We start from the raw sequence: 23,753 nt of genomic DNA, 5'->3' as shown, positions 1-23,753 counted from the left end.
CTAAGCCAATATGGGATGTTGCCTCATTATATTTATACTACTTTAAAGTAGTTCAGGGAATTGTTTTGAAAAAATGACCTTTTTGATGGTATCTAAGGTTGCGAATAATTTGTACGAAGCTATGATTAAATAACCATATCGGTTAAATGGGTAGCAGACACACACCCATCTGTTGCTCGCAACTCAGTGACATTATGTTGGGGAAATGAATATCTTTAAATTTTCAGTCTAAGTGCTGTTTACGTTCTGAGATAAATCCGGTTTTAATCTCAAAGTTTGAAGATAAACATATTCAATAGAAAAGAGGACATCAATAAAATCTATTTCATATTAAGTCTGGAATCACTCTTCATAAGTAATTTTCTGCCTGAAATATTAATCACTCAAAATCTTAATAAGATTTACAAAGATCCACAGTCAAACTCGATATTCCAGTTTTTTTGATAGTCAGATTCAAATTTTACTTACCAGCACCACTCAGTTTATGATGAGGAAATATTTGTTTTAGGTGGAGTTTTGTTCTCTGAGCTGGATAGTTTGATGGTGGAGCTTTCACTGTTCTTCCGAACAATATCATCAACAGAAACTCCAGGTAGAATGTAGGTAGCTCATAGAACAAAACTCCACTTAGATCATCCACTTGAGCTACAAATTTTCTCTACCATCTTAAAATACTTGTTATTTACAAGAACTTTTTTGTATAATAACTATTTTTTTTCTAAAAAAGAAGATACTACTCATAATTTACAGCTCTTGAACTTTCTTACACCTTCATTTGGTTTACTCAATTACTTCAATATTATCTGGATTTTCATGAAAAATAACTACATATTCTGCTGAGTTGATAGAATTTTAAACAAATTTTTATCAACTTTTCTATCGAATACCGTTACAGATTAATGCAGAATATAAATTACCTTTATACATGACAATAACATTTAATATTCTAACAATTTTAATTTATATTTCCACATTTTTAGAAAGTGTTACTCAACGCAATATTTACACGGAAAACCTGAAATTAACATCGGAACACTTGAATTCGAACAGTTTACTGGGTAACTTAGCACTATGGAATTTGTTTTTCGACGGATGCCCTAGTAATTCACTTAGACAAAAAGATTCTACACAACAATATCAAGTCAATAACGATCATTACCGTAATGATGATATATTGATATCTACACAAGACATGGTAGCAGCTAATTCATCAATGAAACCTATTGACTTATCAGTACTGTCAACGAATATGCAACAATGTGGAACCATTAATAACTTGTCTGTTGACCAGCCACTAACAAAAATAAATGAATCGTTGATTGCAAATCCTTATTTAAATTATTACTATAATCCAAAGGATATTTCATCAATATTGAATAAACTGAATAACTTATTGAGCATAAATAATCCTTATATGGAATTAATGCACCAGTCGTCTGTGATAAGTAATTTAAACACGTCACAATCCAAATTTTCTGTGGATCCCACTTTGTTTTCTACCAAAGGTGATATAAACAATAATGACAATCATAGTTCGGTAGTTAATGTTTCTCAAGATGGACAATTAAATGCATCACAACCATGGGTTAAAAAACCTAAATTTTCAATCTTAGAATTAATTAACACACCAAAAAATGTAGTCGACAATTCTACAACTGACCAAAGCACCAAAGTTTCTGGTACTAAAAAATCAGGAAATAACACAAGAAATAAGCGTTTCAAGTGTCAGCTATGCAATCACACATTTTCTACACAAACTAGCCTATTAAAACACACAAATAGTTTGCATACTACTCAATATTTGAGGCAGGCAAATTCACCAGGTGTTCCTTTAACTTCATCATCACCATCATCAGTAAATGTAACAGAAAGTAATGAACTAGTGATTCATGACAATAAAAATGGGAAAGCATATCAAAATGTGTATGGTATGAATAGATCACGAAATGTTTTGCCAAATACTGGTGGTAACTCATCAATAGGACTTAGTGTTATTTCTTCGAACTCAAGGAGTAGAAACAAAGATTGTTGTAATAGTGACTGTTCAAGTCAAATGAATCCTATGATGACCTCAACAACAACAGTGACATCTGCACCAGATCATCATTATGGACATCCATATTTCTGCCATTTGTGTAATAAAGTATACTATTCAATGTCTGCATTGAAAATGCATGTACGTACGCATACATTACCATGTAAATGTAATTTATGCGGCAAAGCATTTTCACGGATGTGGCTATTAAACGGACATTTAAGAACTCATACGGGTGAAAAACCATTTGGATGCATGATATGCACCAGAGCATTTGCTGATAGATCTAATTTAAGAGCACATATGCAAACACATTCTGAAGTAAAACGTTATCAATGTCTACATTGTGATAGGACATTTTCGCGCATGGGTTTATTAACTAAACACCAAACCACTTCATGTCTCCAACAAATGAAAAAATCAACAAAATCACGAAATATTATTAAAACTACTGAATATATATTTGACAATAAAATTGTACCTGAATCGAAAAAATTAAGACATGTTCATTGAAAAAAAAAAAAAGAAAATGTGAAACAAATCACTCAGTGCAATATTTATTACTTCTTCACTATTTGTTTTATCATATATTTAAAAGTTGAAATTGAGTAAAAAGAAACGTCATTATGATAATTTTGTGGAAACTGTTTATTCTTTTCTGAGACTTCTACCTATAGAGGTTCCTATTAGAAGTGCATATGAAAGGAACACAAATTAATGAAAAGTAACATTCAGTAAATGTGATAAAGAAATTCAATATTAGGTAAATAAATTTAGATGTTTTGTGAGGAGAAGTCAACAACGTAGAATTTCGTACGTACGTATATCAGTCCGAGTTGCCACACCATATTAGCACAGAGATGCAGTTGTCGATTCAAATCCCGTAATGGTAGAGGTAGTAAAAGTATAAGCAGTAATCGGAAAGATTAGGGTTTGAAGATATTATTTAAGGAGTATAATCCAGTGAAATAAATTTTGAAAGAGAAGAAAGGGGACATGAAGAATTCAGAAGATTGGAATTTGGGAAAACACAAAGAGTGGATGCACCTGCGCCATGTCAATCAAGGTCTCTAACCATCGTTTGCTATCGTCTCACGGATCCCAACCATTTTGTCTACACCTACCAACATGGCTCAGTCCACTTGTCAATGACTTCATGGATCTATGCCAAGTCTGTGGGAAGAAGGATAAGTACAGAAGATTTTTTGGTGTAACAATTAAGCTAAGTGACATATAACAATTAATTGTAGTTAGAATAAGTAAAACCAAGTATAACCTTTAACTAGGCTGTAAACTTAGCATGAAAATAGACACGAAAGAAATGTTCCCTAAGGATATCGGTCAGAATCTCGTACAGCAGCTCATCTGTATCATAGAAATAATCACGTTACCATATCATTCTGACCAATATTCTATCAAGATAATTTTACATTGATGAGTTGTTCCATTTCTTTAATTCCCATCGCATGAAATTTATAGAAATGCATTCTTATCAAAATCATAATGGAACATTTGAGAAGTCAACGAAAGATCGCGTGTTGGGTAATTAGAGCTAAACTATGATCTATAAACACGATGTTTTTAGTGTAACTTTGTTATTAATATACTATATTTTAACTGAGAAATTATGCCATTATTGTAGTTATTTGAGTACATATAAGATACACTTTAACTTTAATGTTGTATATTGCATCATTATGGCACCACAACCACTTTGTGAATGAAGACCATGGGATTCACGACTTTCATATCATCAGTTAAAGCTCTTTAATGAAATAACATTTAATTTAGTGACTCGATATCAATACACCACCTGTCCTGATATAAAATTACTTACTTACGCCTGTGACCCCCAACGGAGCACAAGCCGCCGACCAGCATTCTCCAACCCACTCTGTCCTGGGCCTTCCTTTCTAGTTCCATCCAATTCTTGTTCATTCTTCTCATGTCTGTCTTCATTTCTCGGCGTAATGTGTTCGTTGGTCTTCCTCTTCTCCTTTGGCCTTGAGGATTCCAAGTGAGAGCTTGCCATGTGACGCAGTTGGGTGCTTTCCTCAATGTGTGTCCTATTCATATCCAGTGCTTCTTCCTGATTTCTTCCGCCGCTGGGATCTGGTTTGTTCTCTCCCACAGTAGGTTGTTGCCGATAGTGTCTGACCAACGGATCCGAAGTATTTTGCGTAGGCAACTGTAAATAAACACTTGTAACTTCTGGTTGATGGCTTTCGTAGTTCTCCAAGTTTCCGCCTCATACAGTAGAACTGTCTTGACATTTGTATTGAAAATTCTGACCTTGGTTCTGGTTTACAGTTGTTTTGAGTTCCTGGTGTTCTTCAGTTGTAAATATGCTACTCTTGCTTTGCCAATACGCACCTTCACATCTGCATCAGATACACCGTGTTCATTAATGATGCTGCCCAGATATGTAAAGGTTTTTACATCTTCCAAAGCCTCTCCATCAAGTTTGATTCGATTGGTGCATGTTGTGTTGTATCGGAGAATCTTGCTTTTCCCTTTGTGTATATTGAGACCTACTGCTGCTGAGGCTGCTGCTACACTAGTCGTCTTCTCCTGCATTTGTTGTTGCGTTTGTGATAGAAGAGCCAGATCTTCTGCGAAATCTAGATCGTTCAGCTGCATCCTAACTGTCCATTGTATCCCGTGCTTCCCCCCAGATGTTGACATCTTCATAATCCAGTCGATCACCAGATTTAAATTTAACAATTAAAATTAACCTAAATAAACTGCATTCAATTGACTTTTTTATGAAAAGACATTATACGAAAACAAACAAGTTTAACCAGACAAAGCACCAATTGAAATTATAACTTCAATTTCACATAAATTTTCTTAGTTAACTACCAGCATTTATCACTAAACTGATTGGCTTCTGGTAATATTACCCATGAACGTAGTTTTCACAATAGATTAACATCAACTGAAGAATCCCTGTAAACTTATCAAACATTAAATAGTTGTTTTATTTCTAAATAGAACTTCTCAACAGTGTTCATTATCGATCCCATGGGAACTAGTTCAAGAATATTAAGTCTCACATATTACTGTTACTTGAGTAATTAAACCAAGTCCTGATTAGCTTCAGTCAGATATATTGGACACGATAAATGACAAGCATTTACAATAATTCCTCGTTTTCAAGTTTGCGATGGGGAACACATTTAATCATCTTAGCATAAAACATATAAATTAATAATAATACAATTTATTAATAGCTTGCTGTAAAGTGGGTGCCAAAATGTCCTAATAGGCATCCTTACCGCTATTATTTACTTAAGTCGGTTACACCTCGTAAAACATAGTCTACCATCAAGATTCTCTAAACAGCCCTGTCCTGAGCTATCCTTCTCTCTTTTCATTTCCCATTCAAGTTAGAGCTTGACTCGTGATACAGTTTGATGATTTCTTCAATGTATGTCCTATCCACCTCCAACATATTCTCCTAATTTCTTCAGTTGGAAGCTGGTTTTTTCTCCACACACTAGGCTGTTGCTGATGGTATCCGATTAACAGACATTAAGTATGATGATGGCTGTAGTAGTTAACCACGTTTCAGCTCCATACAACAAAACTGTCTTCACGTTTGTATTGAACATTCTGATTTTGATATTGATTGACAGTGGTTTTCAGCTCCCTATGTTCTTCAGTTGTAGGAATGCTTTGCTTGCTTTGCTATTCCTTGTGTTTACGTCTGCATTAGATCCTCCTTATTCATCGATGATGCTGACCAGATACGTGAAAGTTTCCACATCTGCTCTATCCAGTGTGATTGTGTTGGTGTTCTCCATGTTGTATTTGAGGATGCTGCTTTTTCCTTCGTGTATGTTGAGGCCTACTGATGAAGAGTCTGCTGCTGCACTAGTTGTCTTCATCTGCCTTTCTTGGTGTGAATGGGATATGAGAGCTAAGTCATCTGCAAATTCCAAGTCATCTATTTGCATCCCAGTTGTCCACTGTATTCCATGCCTCCCCTCAGATGTGGAGGTCCTCATAATCCAGTCAACCATCAAAAGAAAGAATGAGAGTAAATAATTTTGTATGAAATCAGTCTTCTCCTGGAGTGCATCTGTCATTCATGCACGACTTTGCTGTGTAGTCCATTATATGAATTCCATAAGATGCTGACGACCTTCTCAAGTGTACCATGGCGTCTGAGCAAAGTCCACAAGGTTCTCCTATCTAAGTTGTCAAACGCTTTCTCATAGTCAGTCATATTGATGTATAGTGACGAGTTTCACCCAACTGATTGCTCAACAATAATCAGTGATTTGGTCGGTAATGCGACCGATCTTTACGGAGTCTGATCTATCGATTTCGAGTCTGGGAGTCAACTCGATTTTTCATGTGGTTCAACAACATTCTGTTGGAAACTTTTCTAAGCATTGATAGTAGTATGATGCCTCCTTAGTTCTCACACTTACTGGGATCTCCTTTCTTTCGTATGCTGATGAGGTGTCCTTCTTTACAATCTGTTGGTAACACATGATCCTCCACCCCAAACTGACTGGTTGCAGCTATTTAACTCCTCGAGGATGCTGTTGAGTTTGATATTTTTGCTCAGACGATAAAAGCATAACTGAAATATCTTTCATGCATAATTTATTTATTTAAACAGATAAACATTAGTACAAGAAGGCACAAAATATATTTGTGCCACATAAATCATTCATTTTGTGAGGGCTGGGATACTCCTCGGGTGCCCAAACAGAAGTAGGTGGTTTTCTAAGGGGGTCATACCCGGAGTCTTTGACCAAAAATTCTAATCCACAAGCCAGTGGAGCAACTTTAGCGGGAGCAACCACATGGTAGCCGGTGACCAATAATAGGTTCACACGCCATTTGTTTCCTTAGGATCGTGGAGCCCATGTGCACCATTGGTTTGAAATCAGTGTTCCCAACTCCCTTGGGTGGGTCCTCCGTATCTACCAACTCGGTAAAAGCTCCGGACATTCGCTTTTCATCCTCTCAATTTCGTAAACACCATCTCCACCGGGGGAAGGTATTGAGTAAAACTTCCCTGGCAATGGATGTATGCACATGGCCATGTGAGAGCATTTCGAGAGGGAGAGCTGACTCTCCCCACTCTTGGCCGTACCAGGGCTGCCATTTGTGGGTTTAGGTGCGGCGTTTTCCACACCAGACCATGAAATACTTGGCTAGAAGTGAGGCGAGTGATGACCCCATAGATACACTATCATTTCGTCCCTAAAATCCATCAAATTTAAGCCGCTTCTTGTAAGTGAAATGTCCAGCCAAAGTAGCCAAGCTAAGAATATATTTAAGGTACAACTAGAAAAACAGTTAGGCAGCCATGTAAGTGATGCCCACCCCGAAGCAGCGTGCAATGATATCCGAAAAGCTGTGGAAACAGCAGTGATATCTGCTAGTACGGTAAACCATAAGGTTAGGGAGGAACACTGGATCTACCGCACTGATAGATGCTCGAAAACTTATCCCATCTGGCTCTGACCATGACGATGAGCGGAGTCAGCTTAAGCGCAGGCTGATAAGAAGTCTACGCAATGGTGGCAAACAGTGGTGGGTAGCGAAAGCAAGGGATGGGAAAGGCAGCGGTAATCGACAACAACAGACGACTGTTCAGACTTGTCAAGGAAACTGGTACTAGGAACTCAAATGTTAGCGAAACTATTTTGGGAAAAGTTGAACATATTATTCACTCTCAATCCAGGAGATTGGATAGATGGGCAGAACAATTTAGGGATCGGTTGAACTGCCCTTCAGCCACACTTTGGTTTCCCACGATCTCCATTCAACTTGAATGGCAAGTTGATGTAAGTCCTCCAAATCTTTACGATGGTGAAAAAGCTATGGGAAATATGAAGCGTGGGAGAGCAGCAGGCCCTGACAGGTTCACCCCTGAGATTTTTAAAGATGGCGGTCCAGTATTAGGAATGAGACTGACTGAGGTCTTAGGTAGAATCTGGGAACCGGACGTAATCCCATCTGACTGGCCTCAATCACTGATTGTGCCAGTCTATAAGAAAGGAAGAAAGAAAAAAAGAAAGTCCTCTTGTGACAATCTTAAAGGAACCAGTTTGACTAATATAGTGTCTAAAATATTAGCCTCAATAATACATCGACGCCGAACTAAAGCTGGTGAAGAGCAGACTAGAGAAAACCAGGCTGGTTTTCGACCTGGACGTGGCGGTATAGACCAGATATTCACACTACGTCAGGTCCTAGAACATAGACACACTCAGACATCCCACAATCGTAGTATTTCTCGAACTTAAGGCGGCATTTGACTCTGTTGATCGTAAGGTTCTATGGCAGTGTTTGTCACTGAAAGGAGTACCGAAGAAGTAAATTAACCTTGTAAAGGTTCTCTACTCGAACACAACTGGTCGAGTGAGAGCTTATGGCGAACTGTCATCAGAATTGATTACCTCAAGTGGTGTTTGTCGGGGCTTTCCACTCTCTCCTTTCTTGTTTAACTGTCGTTGACGTGCTTTTAGAGATAACATATTCCTTAACTAAACTTCCAGGAGTTGAACTTTTACTGGGAGATTCACTTGTTGACTTAGAATATGCCGATGACATAGTTTTATTTGGTGAGAACGCTGACAAAATGCAGAGTCTTCTGACCACCGTAAGCAACAATACAAGCATGTTCGGGATGCTAGTCTCCCCCTCGAAATGCAAAATTTTGCTTCAGGATTGGGTAGCATCGACACCCGAACTAATGATAGGGAGTGAAGTAATTGAGCGTGTCGACCTCTTCTTATCTTGGGAGTCTCATCAGCCCTTGTAGTCCGGTGTGTGACGAAATCTCAGCACGGATACAGAAAGCTCGACTAGCTTTTGCCAACTTGCGTCATTTATGGCGTAGGCGAGATATCCGTCTATCAACCAAAGGACGTGTTTACTGCGCAGCAGTTCGTTCTGACCTACTTTATGGCAGTGAAACATGGCCGGTAAGAGTAGAGGACATTCGTAAGTTACTATTATTCGATCATATATATCTTCGAAGCATTGCTCATATATCCTGGGACCACCGAGTAACTCAGTTGTTAGGAAACGGGTACTGGGTAAGGATGGCAAATCAATTGATGAAGTAGTGAAACTTCATCAGTTGAGATGGCTGGGACACATGTTACGTATGCCCAACCACCAAATGCCCTGACGTGCGATGTTTTATGGTGTAGGAGTAGGTTGGAAGAAAGCTATGGTCGGCCAGACCAAAACATGGCACAAATCCATAAAGTCATTAACAAGTGGGCTGAGCCATGTTGGTAGGTGTAGACAAAATGGTTGGGATCCGTGAGACGATAGCAAACGATGGTTAGAGACCTTGATTGACATGGCGCAGGTGCATCCACTCTTTGTGTTTTCCCAAATTCCAATCTTCTGAATTCTTCATGTCCCCTTTCTTCTCTTTCAAAATTTATTTCACTGGATTATACTCCTTAAATAATATCTTCAAACCCTAATCTTTCCGATTACTGCTTATACTTTTACTACCTCTACCATTACGGGATTTGAATCGACAACTGCATCTCTGTGCTAATATGGTGTGGCAACTCGGACTGATATACGTACGTACGAAATTCTACGTTGTTGACTGACTCAGCCAAAGTAGTGTGTTAACTTATCAGATAACAAATAATTAACCAAATATGGAGATGGAAATAACAATGCTATTAGTGCTGCTTCAAATCTCCCGTCGTAATAGAATACTAACTTGAGATGACGGTGAAAATGTAATATTCACCTGGAACTAGGTTTCCTTCTTAAAGGACGCTGGGAATATCGAGCAGTCAAAGATTAAGGACTTTACAAACTGAGTCAGGCTAAAACTTTTAAGTTCCTTTTGTAGAATCGCATCCCACCTTTGAAGAACTAAAGTGACTAGACGTTTAGGTTTGCTAAACAATACAATGTGCTATTAACACAACTAGCTTAAGCAAATGACTTGGTACGGCCGAGAGTTGGAAGAGCCCACCCCCCCCTTTTGAAACGCTGTCATACGGCCACATGTATATATCCGTTGGCAGGGAAGTCCTATTCACCGCCTTCTCGTGTTTAGGAAATTGAGAGGATGAAAAGCTAATGTCCGGCGCTTAAACCGGATTGATGGGTATGGAAGATCCAACTACGGGCGTTGAAAAACCCTGATTCTAAGCCAATGGGTGAACATGTACTCCAAGATCCTGAGGTAGAAAATGGCGTATGAACCTATTCTTCGCCACCGGCCACCACAGGACCGCATCCCCTAACCTTGCTACGCTGGCTTGTGGATTAGACCTCTAGGTCAAAAAGTAAGGGAGTGGTCCTCCTAAGAAAACTAACTGCTTCGCTTCGGGGACCCGGCAAGTATTCCAACCCACACATAAATTAAATGATTTGTGTGGCGAATATATATTCTGGTGCCCTTTTGTACAAACCTTTATGTGCTCAAATAAATAACTACTAATGATAAGCTAATTAAGCTTAGGTATAAAAATAGTTCAGTTACCTACTACTGAACAGAATCACTCAAAATCTCCTGCAAAACCTGAAATGAACAGCAGTACTTCTGATCTTAGATTCAAAACAACAAGTGGATTAATAAATGTTTGTCGGATGATTGATATAAATATCGAAATCAAGCATAATAGTTTTTTGGTAATGTTAAACCAATCCTACAGTCATCCATTTGATAACTAATTCACTTTTCTCATTGGTAATCAAGATCTGTCAGTTTTGTAGTTTTCTTCACACAGGCCAAACAACTTCTAATTATGGAAGCTCTCTTATCAAGAGATACCTATCTTCGTCACCAACTATTCAATCCAGTTTCCAAAACGCTCCGTTCAAAAAAATAAAAAAAAAACACTTAGTGGGGATATATTTGCACAATATGATAAGCATTCCAATGATAAACTACAAATTTGCAAGATCCTGTTATGTGCTGAAGAAAAGGATGAAAATGTAGTAACTTTAATATAAAAACCAAAAACAGGTTTTTTCAAAATGTATATGGTTTATTTTACATCCATAATCTTCTAGCAGACATCTTCATACGTTAGTGCTATTAATAAGCAGAGTATTGTACATAAGTTGGTTTGTGAACAGTGGTTTTAAAAAACTATTTTCATGAAGATGAACTGAACTCTTCTGCGACTGCACATGCAGCGCTATAGACAACATGATTCAACCCAACGCCATCGTACGAATTACCAACAAGATATATACCACTTCGGCCAGAACTATGGCCATTCGAAATTCGCCGAATGCCGTTGCGCAAATTAGCCATATTAGTTAAATGACCTGGAGGATACTGGGGAATACAGTTACGGAGAATACTAATATGACGACCAACAATGACCGGAGCCGGTATTTTAAGATGGTTTATAAGGACGGTTTTCGCAACTTCTTCAATGGTGTTTTTCAGGTGTTCCGAGGAACCTAAACTTGTGGAGGCTTCGAGCCATTCACGAAATGGTTTCATCATTACTGTATATCGTAAATTTTTATTAAATCCATCCAATTTCGGGAACGCAAAGGAATCGTATATTACACCCAAAATATGTTCATCTTCCGTACGCGGTACTAAGTGCCCAAACCCACGTACTAAGGGAGTAAAGGAGTCATCTATTTCTAAGACAGCGCTGACAATACTTCCCCATGGAATAGAGTCGGGTTTCAGATAGCTTAGAGTTTCAGTAGTCAGTATGTTTTCCAAAATGCTTGCTGTAATGAAGGATGGGCAGCAAAAAAAGACTATATCGGCTGTATTTTTTTCTTTGTCGTTACCATTATCACCGATGACCTTGTATGTATACTCAAAGCAGCCATTTAGAGATTTTAATTTTTCAACGGAAGAGTTTAACTTCAAATCGATGTGTGGATGTTTCCTACTTAAATGATCTACAATAGTGTTAATCAGTGTCTCCAATCCACCTGATAAAGTCCAGGCAATCGCATCAGATGGAACCAAGTTATTCAGTTGCGGGAGTTTGTCGTCAATCATATTTGGTATAACGATACGATCTAAAGATCGGTTTATCGATGAAAGTAGAATCCCGAGAATAAGATTCGGTCCATATTCTTCCGACTTCACCATCTGAAAGAATACATAATAAGATGATGTCATAAACACTGAACCAAAAAAGACAAATGGAAGCATTAAAAACTCGTAACCTGGTAAACTAATGATTGCAACGACCTACGCAAATACCTGGAGATTAAGCCTCATCAGGTAACCGTCTCAACCACAACTAAACTGAAAAGAACATTTTACATGAAGGATAATGTCCATTAATATTTCTTCTACATACAACATACACAGGTATTCAAGCTTCCGAAAATTGGTCAATGATTTCCATAATGGGAAAGTGAATAGTAATGAAAACGCTCAAAAAATAAACCTGTTTCAAAATTACGTCGAAGTAACTTAATAGCACTCCTAGAAACTGCTTTACTCGAAGCTTACAGGATGCTAAAAAAATTAATGCACTTTCAGAAAAGTTGTTATGAAAGCAAATCAAATTATCTATTAACCTGTTAAATGTGTATGCTTTGAAAGACTCTAAAATATCTCTGAAAAATTAACAGTGATTCCGAACCTGCCATTTTTCAGGCCAATAATCTCGACTATCATATTTTTTAGTAGATGCGATAGATGAAAATGAGAATACACTACAAAACTTGCAGGATATATTAGAACTAAACTGTCATAATTGTATTCTTGAAATTATTGTCATCTTAACAAACAGGTAACTTACCGTAGGCAAACAAGCACGAGCACTAAGGTTTCGTGAATCACCAGCAAAGATACCTCTCATCAGAGCACTGCCAAAGTAGTCAGCGAATTCGGAATCAAAACGAGAGCGAAGGAATTCATCAACAGTCCAGTCTGACTGAGATGGTGGGCGTCGAGAAAATAACCGCCTGATGATTAAACTACAGTTGGACCTAGTGAGTGGTTTTAAAGTGGAAAAATTGAACGCAGACAGTGGCAACAGTTGGCCATTTATATAGATTAATCGTTTCGCTTCATCTGTACCCTGTCTCATCCATACAAGTGAGTTTTCGAGATGCAAACTTTTCACTATTCTCATCAAAAGACCTGATGTGGCAGATTTTGCACGAGCGCTATGTGGACCAATTTCATAGATTGATCCAGTATCCATATTTTTAACTGATTGAATCCAACCACCCCACCTACTGTTACTCTCCAAAACTGTTAGACGGTAACTCCCCAATGGTCGGGTTAACGAGATGAGGTAAGAAGTAACTAAACCGGACAAGCCACCACCGACAATCAAGTAATGAGGAATACACATTGGAAATTGTTTTTAGCGCCACAGGTATAATTTCTATTATGTTGACTGATTATATACACAGAAATTTGTTTCGTGATCAGAAAACAGATGACGGATAATGTAGTTTTGTCAGAAGTTCAGTTTGTTGGGTTATCTGAAATGCAAGAATATTATGGGAAAGGGAGAATTAATATGTAACTTTTAATCTTAAAAAACCAATTGAGAATGACCTACGAAATTCGTGCGCCCTAGGAGCTTAATGGGTAGTACCGAGCAAATCAGGTGACAAGCATTATCCATAAATAAATGAACGAACGAGTACTTGGTATACTTGTTTGACAAAAGTGAATTTCCACAACAATTTGGTTTATTGTTTGACTCACTTTTGACATTTCAGCTTAAATGAACTTGATATTATGTCCAATTAATTGTGTAAGTGCGCCCCTTGAAGCAAACCTCATATGTCCAGAAATGTTACAGAACCTAAAAGTTCCCATTTGTACCTGGTCAGTTAGTCAGTAACAACGTAGAATTTCGTACGTACGTATATCAGTCCGAGTTGCCACACCATATTAGCACAGAGATGCAGTTGTCGATTCAAATCCCGTAATGGTAGAGGTAGTAAAAGTATAAGCAGTAATCGGAAAGATTAGGGTTTGAAGATATTATTTAAGGAGTATAATCCAGTGAAATAAATTTTGAAAGAGAAGAAAGGGGACATGAAGAATTCAGAAGATTGGAATTTGGGAAAACACAAAGAGTGGATGCACCTGCGCCATGTCAATCAAGGTCTCTAACCATCGTTTGCTATCGTCTCACGGATCCCAACCATTTTGTCTACACCTACCAACATGGCTCAGCCCACTTGTTAATGACTTTATGGATTTGTGCCATGTTTTGGTCTGGCCGACCATAGCTTTCTTCCAACCTACTCCTACACCATAAAACATCGCACGTCAGGGCATTTGGTGGTTGGGCATACGTAACATGTGTCCCAGCCATCTCAACTGATGAAGTTTCACTACTTCATCAATTGATTTGCCATCCTTACCCAGTACCCGTTTCCTAACAACTGAGTTACTCGGTGGTCCCAGGATATATGAGCAATGCTTCGAAGATATATATGATCGAATAATAGTAACTTACGAATGTCCTCTACTCTTACTGGCCATGTTTCACTGCCATAAAGTAGGTCAGAACGAACTGCTGCGCAGTAAACACGTCCTTTGGTTGATAGACGGATATCTCGCCTACGCCATAAATGACGCAAGTTGGCAAAAGCTAGTCGAGCTTTCTGTATCCGTGCTGAGATTTCGTCACACACCGGACTACAAGGGCTGATGAGACTCCCAAGATAAGAAGAGGTCGACACGCTCAATTACTTCACTCCCTATCATTAGTTCGGGTGTCGATGCAACCCAATCCTGAAGCATCATTTGTACCTGCTGATAACCAACTATAAAGTAAGATATTTGTTTATTGAAATCACAACACATACAGTAGGGTACGACTTATACAAGCAAGTAAATAATCAATTTATTGATCGGGTTCAATAAAATGATGAATGTTTAGGGATACGTATGTGTTAGGTGGATTGGTGATTAAATTACTGAAGTCAACAAATGAGTTTCAGCCTCGGGTACAGTTTTACCTTTTCTGATATAACCGAACAGTGTCACTGACTTTTATACGAAAGTGACGCTCAAAATCGACTTGACGTGTACTTAGCGAATGGGTTGCATTGCATTTTACACGTGTGCGAAAACATTGAGTGAACTGAAATACAAGTTTACGGTTGGAAATGAGGATGAATAAGTTAAACCTGTGTCACCACAACTATTGATCATAAAAATGTAGCTACTATAAACATCATGCATAAAACAAAAGCTAGACTGAAAGCGATAAAATATATGTTTAGCTAAAAACAAAGAAGGGTTGTGTCTTAAACCTCTAGCCAACAGAGATCAATGAAACTACCTGGAAATAACTATATCAGGACCTGGGATATTATTCCAACTCAGCAAATCTTTACAAGCTATAGCTACATTGAAAATGGAACGAACTTACATAAAACTTAATGATTAATTTCAAAATCCCGGATAAAATGATACGTAAAATAAAATGAGCGTGACGTTCATTCATACAAGTAACATGCGAGTTATGATATCGAGTGAAATTGTAACTTTAATGCAGAATTTCATGACATTTACATGTTGGTATTCTCATAAACAGAATGCTCAGAAATCTGTTTCAAATACAAATATTTTTTTACTTATATATATATCACAGCCCTTCACTTCAACTATTGGCTAGTATTATACGATTTGCTGTTCTTAATTTATTCCCAATCTATTAGTTCCGGTCTCTTATACTCACAGCCACTTTTGGCCTGATCTTGTATAGTTGTTATTTTTTATTTTATGGCGTGATAAGGTCTAGTCTACTTGTATATAAATTACGAATATCTGAAATATGTTATTCGTAAGATGAGGGTTGATATTGTGTTCTGAAATCAACGAGCAGGGATAGGTGAGAAGCTACTATTATTAAGGACCAATAATGATTCAGGGCTGCTGGTGCTGGTTACTGTCATTGGTTTATAACAGGGACAAGGTGACAGAACTCGGTATTCTGATTGACGATTTTGTCACGTGATAATTGACAGGGGCAGAAATCATAAAATGTGTAATTTACACACAACTTCATATTGGTTCTGCCTTGGTGTAGGGCAAATGTCGAGCAAAACTAAATATCAAAATAGTAAGAAACTGATAATAAAAATGATAATATACTTTAAAAGTGTCAGTCAATTTATGAGTGAAAAAAAAGAATTCTGAAGCTAAATATTAATAAATTAGGGGTTGAACCTCAATTAACAAACAAGGAGTTCATTTAACTTCACTTACCAGATTATATTTTTATTTATTTATTTATTTGAACACATGAATATTGGTACAAGAGAGTGCCAATATATATGCGCCACACAAAACAATGAGAATTCGAAGAGAAGTAGAAAAAAAAAACTAAGGAGCGCAAAAGAAAAAGAGAACAATGACGAAGAGATTGGAGTAAGGTAGTGTGGTAGTAACGAGGGAACGAAAAGGTACAATCAGAAGAAATCTTTCAGGTAAAGGAGACACAACCACTTTTTATGAAGAAAGTAAAAGAAGGTTACAGCAGGATCGCCACTGGCTTCTATTCTGAGCCATATCTGATAACGTCTCTAGCCACTGTGTAGCACCATCTCTCAGACCCCAACCAGGGAGTCGTGAAGGACCAACAGAAGCCAGTCCTTTGCAGCTTTCTTTCATACCACGACACCATGTCACACACTGACCACCTCTCCGCTTCTTCCAACCAGTCCCAGAGTCGGCAAATAATGCACGACGTGGAATTCTCTGGGACGACATTCGTAGAACATGTCCAAGCCACCGAAGTCGGTGTTTCAAGATGGTGACACCAATTGAATTATCATCTCTGTGCCCGAACACACGATGCCGAACCTCTGCATTACTGACATGGTGTTGCCACTGAATGTCAGCAATCCTTCGGAGACAGCGATGATCGAACACAGAGAGTCGTCTAACGTCCTCAACTCGGAGAGACCAGGTTTCACAAGCATAGAGCAAAACTGCTCTCACCGACGCGTTGTAGATCCGACCTTTACAGCCAGACTAACATCACGAAGGCGCCAAAGGTGGCCCAGATTGGCATAAGCCGCTCTGGCTTTCACTATTCGTGCATTGATCTCATCACTCACACCCCCACCAGCACTTATGCAGCTACCCAGATACACGAACTTCTCAACTACGTCTATCTGCTCACCATCCAGGGTGAGTACAGGATTGGAATCCTGCCAGTCTTGTAGAAGTACTTTGCACTTCGAAGGTGCAAAGCACATACCATACCTACGGACACTGATTGCCAGCTGATTAAGTGCGGATTGCATGCCTTGGGCAGTATCGCACAGTAAGACAATATCGTCCGCATACTCAAGGTCGAGAAGTCTTTCTCCAGGCAACAGATCCACACCACCATTACTTACATCCATCAGAGCTGTTTCTAGAATGTCATCGATGGCAAAGTTGAAGAGGAATGGTGAGATTGGGCAACCCTGCCTAACCCCACTGCTCGAATGGAACAATGGAGAGAGGTGGTTGTATGCCCTCACTCTGCCTGAGGTGTTTTTATATAGGGCTTTTAGGATGTTAATAAACTTCTCAGGCACACCCTTCTTCAATAGACAATCCCAGAGAACAGTCCTGTCCAACGAATCGAAGGCAGCCCTGATGTCAAGAAACACTACGATTGTTGGCCTTTGAAAAGTATGGCGGTGTTCTAACATTTGGCGGAGGGTGAAGATATGATCAATACATCCTCGACCAGAACGAAACCCAGCCTACTCCTCGCGAGTCAATCTTTCTCGGGTTTTGAACAACCTACGAAGAATGACGGAACCCAATAGCTTGGACGCAATCGGAAGTAAACTTATCCCCCGATAGTTGTTACAGGAACGACGTGAACCCTTTTAAAGATAGGGACAACTATCGACTCATTCCATGACGTTGGTACACTCTCTAGTTCCCAAACCTTTGTAAACAACGTCGTCAATTCCTTAGTCAAAAAGTCACCACCATCTTTAAAAAGAGCCGGAGGTAAGTCATCTGGGCCAGGTGATTTGTAACGCTTCAAGAGTTGGAGTTCCTTGCGGACTTCCTCCTCATTTGGTGGATCAGTCGTCACCGGCCATGGAGGGCAGGACAGTCTGACCGATGTTGCCGGAGCAGCAGGCCAGTTGAACTGCCCTTCGAAAAATTCTGCCCATCGTCCAAGACGTCGATGGATGTTAGTGATTGGCATCCCATCATCCTCGCAGATTGTTTCACTCACACCAGACTTCTTGCTGCCAGTGGCTCGGATGAGTTGGAAGAGCTTCCGGTAGTTACCAGATGCAGCTGCTGCTTCCAGCTCATTAGCACGCATCGACCACCAGGCTTCTCGGTCCTTACGCAAGCTTTGCCCAATTTCCTTACGTAACATCCTTTGTTTATGGTCAAACTCACGGTCAGCCGGAGTAGACCGACGGGCTTCAATGAGTTGTAAGGAACCTGGAGAAACCCAGTGCTTAAAAGCGGGACGTTTCGCAAACCCACAACTGACTGTTCCCGCCATTTTCATGGCGTCATGCAATTGCAACCAATGCTCATCTATACTTTTCGGTGGAGTGGTAGCTAGCCTAGAGGCTAGCTCGGTTCGATACTTACTTGCAACAGAAGTTGCAACCAGCTTGCTAACATCAATCTTTTGGTGGTGGTCACTTCGTTGGCCACTGAAAAGTAAGGCAAGATTGGCGCAGACCAAGGCATGGTCAGAGTCCAGATAGGTACTCCAAAAGGAGCGGCAGTCTTGTACACAACCACGCCAGCGGTAGCTGATCGCGATGTGATCAATCTGAGTCCAGGCTTGAGATGCAGAGGGAGGACGCCAGGTGGCACATCGGCGATGACTGTGCCGAAAGTTAGTGCTAGCCAGAAACAGGTTGTGGTCTGTGCAAAGTTGCAGTAGACGGTCCCCGTTATCTGACCTGAGACCAACGAGTCCCCATCGGCCACCTAAACGACTCTCTTCTGTGCCTAGACGCCCGACCTGGGCATTCAAGTCTCCGGCTAGTACTACAATATCTGTCGAACGCACTTTCTGGAGAAGAACAGATAACTGGTGGTAAAACTCATCCTTGATTGCATCCGGGCTGCAATCTGTCGGGGCATAGGCGGAGATGACGAAAAGACATCGTTTCTCACGCCGATTTCTTCTCACTTTGATGGAACTTTCTAATCTAACAGCACATAACCGACTGTTAATGGGGATCCAATCGACTAGTGCTGCCTCAGCTCTAGCGCTTAGTGCGACACCAACGCCAGCAAGACCAGACGAAGATGCCACAGGGTCCCCGGACAAGCGCACGTAAAACAAGCTTTTCGAAGCGACAGATGGAGATCGAATTTGTAGTACTTCACCAGAGTCTTGAATACGGGTCTCGGATAGACAACAAACATCAATATTAAGACTTTCCAAAGACATAGCCAGCCCTATCTGTTGTCCGACCTGCATAAATGTGCGAACGTTGAAGGCAGCCAGTTTGAATGGTGCACGTGGTTTCAGAAAAACTGCTTCAGTCCTCGTATTCGGTGGTAACATACAATTTTCAACCGGACAGTGACTCGAGAACGTTTAGATACAGTCGAATTTCCACCAAAGACGAGCCGCTGTATAAGTATAAAAGAGGGTGAATAATGACAATAATAGTAGTAGTAATAATAGTATTAATAATGACAATAATTGTAATGATAATAATCTGAATCAATTGTTTGTTTTTCAAAGCGAGAAAGGTAATTTCCATAGGCATAAAGAGTTCATCAATTTGTGTGTGGGCTGTGATACTGCCCGGGTGCCCAAACCGAAGCAGGACTTACCAGATTCTGAGAAATGTGTATTATTCATCCTCAAAGAATGAGAATTATTCGACATGTTACATTAGCCAGTGCTTTCTTACTAGTTTCTATCACACAGAAGTTAAAAAAGCAAGGGTAACTCATTATTTCACGAAACAAAGTAATGCATCAAGCTCTACTGTGTTAATAGGACTGTTGGAATAAATATATGAACTCATTTACATTGGTCATTCTAATCGCTATACATTGATCTAACGCTTATAATTTTCTCATAATGTTAACAGATTTTATTTTATTTAGACACATAAACATTGGTACAAGGAGGCACCAAATACATATGCGCCACATAAATCATCCGATTTATGTGAGGGCTGGGATACTGCCCGGGTGCCCAGACCGAAGCAGGCAGTTTTCTTAGGAGGCCATACCCCGAGCCTTAGACCTAAAGGTCTGAGGAGATGCAGTTCCATGGTAGCCGGTGACCAACGATTGGTTCATACGCCACTTGTTCCCGCAGGATACTGGAGCCCATGTGCACCATTGGTTTGGAATCCAGTTAAAACGCCGGACATTCGCTTTTTGTCCTCTCAATTTCGTAAACAACACCCCCGCAACGAGAAGGCAGTGAGTAGGACTTCCCTGGCAGAGGCTGTATACGCGTGACCGTGTGAGAGCATTTTGAGAGGGAGGGCGGGCACACCCCACTCCCGGCCATACCAGGGCATTTGGGGGCATGTTAACAGACTTTGTATAAAAATTAATCATGATGTCAATGGTTTACACAGAATATTTCTTAACAAGACACTTGGGATATACTTTGTGATGACTTTTTTGCCGCAAGTTGATAGTACTCACTGGATACCTGACCCTCAGTAAACAGTGTAGGGCGTGTTTGCTGTCTATCGGTAAAATCATTCGTTCAAACAAATTCCGTTTTATGATCTATAATGCTACATTAAATATTACACTAAACTTTCTTTTGATATGATATCAGTTATATCACTGTATGCAATTTCATTTCACTATAGAACCAAGATTTATGTTTTTTATGAATATGAACAGAGACAAATCCTACGTGTAGCAGCACTAATAATATTTGACAGCCTTTGAGTACAATAAAGTTATAGTACCACAGTGCTTTACGTGATTCGCGAAGTTCTATAAGATCAAGAGGAATGTACATTTATCAGGTCTTACAGAGGGACATGAAATGTATATAGCACTTTGACAAAAGTAGTACATCTTTTGAACGGAACAATATACATCTAGAGATTTTATATGAACACGACCACATATAACAGCTTGCATATTTTATTTATTAGACTTTCAGCTAGAAATAGCTCTAAGGACAGACTAATATGCGTTGTTAATTTTAGTGCTTGATGCTTAACTAAAGAAATGAAGTACTAAAAGAGTATTATCAAATGTTATTTGAAGCAATGGAATGTATCATAAGTAATGACAGATAAGTGAGTGATCAGGGTTCTATTTTTAGAATGGATGGGCTTAAGCTATACGGAGAATGAAAAATAATAAAGCACCAGAAAATAAAGGCATAACTATAGAGATGGTTAGAAAATGGAAAGGACAGGCTAAAAGGAGTACTCCTAAAGAGAATGAATGAATTTGGGGAAAACCCAGGCACAATACCAACGCACAGAATAGATGCTGATGTTAGCAGTTTAAATAAAAACAAAAGAGGCAGGGATAATTCAAACAATTACAGAAGTATTTTCCTTTTTGACAACAATGGAAAGGTATGAGCTAAAGTGGCGTGTAACCAAATGAATGACAGAAAAGATGAATTGTTACCATTGACGCAATTTGGCTCCCAAAGAAGCATGTCTACAGCGCAAGTAATTACAACTATTAGGTATATAACACAATGCACTTTAAATTCTGAAACCGAAATCGTTCTCGCATTTATTGAACTAATCAAAGCATTGTATACAGTTCTAAAAGCATTGCTAATGAGAACAATAAATGAGTTAAAACTATACAGAAACATACAAGAAAGTGTGGAGGAAGCTCTTGGTGATCCATAATAACATCTGATAGGAACAGATTTTTACTTCACAATGTACTAACTTGAAAGAATTGGCATCAGAATACCCCATAAGAAAACCAAGACGATGATCACAAATGAAGATGAAGAGGAAGGAATAGTACATATAGACAATGCAACAATTGAAAGCATGAACTAATTTAAGTACTTGGGTCCCATTGTTCATGGTCTAAAAGATGAGGCGATCCAGGAAAATGTAATTAAAGCAAGACATGCAATGATAAAAATGAGACTAATCATAAGGTCAAATAATATTGGCATAGTAAAAAAAGCCGATAAGAACAGTAATAACACCCATCCTAACATACGGGCTAGAAACAATAGTATTGGGTCAAAAGGATGCAACAAAGATAGAAATAGAGTTAAACATTTTATGACGTATAGTATTAGAGACTAGTAGTAGAAAGCAGATGACAGTAAATGAGTTTAAAAAGAGTACCAAATTTAGCTGCGAACAGGTTAGATGAATGGTACACACCAAAAAAAAAGGATGGGAAATATTATGTATATGGTGATGAATAATAATATAGAAATTAAAGATAACTCAGGGAAAGTATGCATTAAAAATTGGTTACGGGAAATGGAGACGCTTGAGCAGCAACTTCGTATAGATTGCATAAACACCCAGTAGATTAAGATTAGACAGATTTGGTACGTATAAACCGCGTATAATAGGTAAAAGAGGGCTGATACTTAGCTACTTAAATGGGACCTGTCTCGGTTTGGGCACTCGGACAGTATCACAGCCCTTACACAAACCAAACTCTTACTGGCCTCATTGTTATTGTGCGGCCCATACGTACTTCGTGCCCCCTTGTACCAATGTTTGTGTCCAAGTAAATAAATAAACGTAAATGATCATTTCAACCAACTTTTCGCGACAAACAAGGAAATGAATCGTCATTATCGAGATGATCATGGTCCCTAAGTGACATAAACGCCCATATCAGATGAGTATGAATGTCCGACGAAAGACTGCTTGAAAAAGTATAAGGCTAAAGGATGAAAACATGCCAACCAGAGCATGCAACAGATAACAAACTAAACAAGATGAATCTGAACCCAGGAGACAATTCCCTGGACTAATCGAATTCAAAAAGTAAAATAAGAGTGAGAAATGATGAAAATTCAAAATCATGTCATAAGGATCGTCAGAAAGCATTACCTATATAGGAAGAAATAATTAGTTATTGCTATATGGTCCATTAGTGATAGGAAATCACCGGAAGGGAAGCAAAACGACGAGAACCCAGAACTAAAACAGATATTGGGCCCCGGTAGTTGTGCCGTTTCATCAGTAAGTGTTCCCAGGAGAGCCAATCGCTTCACTAAGCTATATAGCTGGAAGGGGCACTGCAGAGGTGACAAGTGGATCTGTACTTTTAAAAATAGCTTTTTGAGTACAATCGACACAATAAGTTATCGCACGTAATTTGGCAATCTTATTAATTCACTGAAGACAGATTATTTATAGATGCTGTCTTACAAGTGGAAAATGTACTGTGACCATGGTGGACATTCACTCAGATATGACGCTGATTTCAGTAACTCATGAGGTAGGAGAAAAGTCAAAATCTAGGATTCTTTTGTTCTTCATCCTGTTGGCTATTACCTGTTATATATTTAAGACAATAGTAAGGATAGTCAGGGTGAGTCGGAAACATGGAGTTACCCAATCTCCAAATTTTGGCGAAATTTTATCCGTTTTGGGGAAGCCGCTATAGATAAATGTGTAGAAATGGCACAAAAACCCGAAAACCTTCACAAAATAAAGAGACCGTGCAAATCAGAATTTAATTGCAAAGTTTATATCTAGGGTGAAAGCAAAGATTTACCGCTACAGTCTTGTCCATTATTAAAGATGTGGGCACTTGAAGGTCAAACCGTCGTAAAACGATTGGTGCATCACCTCGACA

General features: G+C 39.1%; 2 protein-coding genes across 3 annotated transcripts in view; one reads left to right on the top strand and one right to left on the bottom strand.

Moving 5' to 3' along the window:
- SNAI2_1 (Snail 2) overlaps window positions 1-16,193 on the top strand; it is a 22,769-nt gene extending 6,576 nt beyond the window's left edge. Inside the window, exons 2-3 of one of the 2 annotated variants that reach the window (XM_012938288.2) lie at window positions 981-2,998; window positions 13,958-16,193. In XM_012938288.2, the coding sequence (XP_012793742.2) occupies window positions 1,193-2,548 (1,356 nt within the window). In that variant the 5' untranslated portion in view covers window positions 981-1,192 and the 3' untranslated portion in view covers window positions 2,549-2,998; window positions 13,958-16,193. Of the gene's footprint in view, window positions 1-980; window positions 3,800-13,957 lie in introns of those variants that run through there. The other variant, XM_051211332.1, reaches the window with a different exon arrangement.
- MS3_00003509 (uncharacterized protein) lies at window positions 8,865-23,753 on the bottom strand. Its single transcript, XM_012938275.3, has 3 exons — window positions 23,673-23,753; window positions 12,781-13,474; window positions 8,865-12,119 (listed from the first exon to the last, which is right to left on the bottom strand). The coding sequence occupies exons 2-3, from the start codon at window positions 13,339-13,341 to the stop codon at window positions 11,148-11,150; spliced, it is 1,533 nt and encodes a 510-aa protein (XP_012793729.1). The 5' UTR covers window positions 13,342-13,474; window positions 23,673-23,753; the 3' UTR covers window positions 8,865-11,147.

The sequence above is a fragment of the Schistosoma haematobium genome, chromosome ZW, assembly GCF_000699445.3.
Source record: "Schistosoma haematobium chromosome ZW, whole genome shotgun sequence".
NCBI classification, from domain to species: domain Eukaryota; kingdom Metazoa; phylum Platyhelminthes; class Trematoda; order Strigeidida; family Schistosomatidae; genus Schistosoma; species Schistosoma haematobium.
The sequence above is the reverse complement of the archived record's forward strand: the minus strand, read 5'-3'. Positions and strand labels throughout refer to the sequence as shown.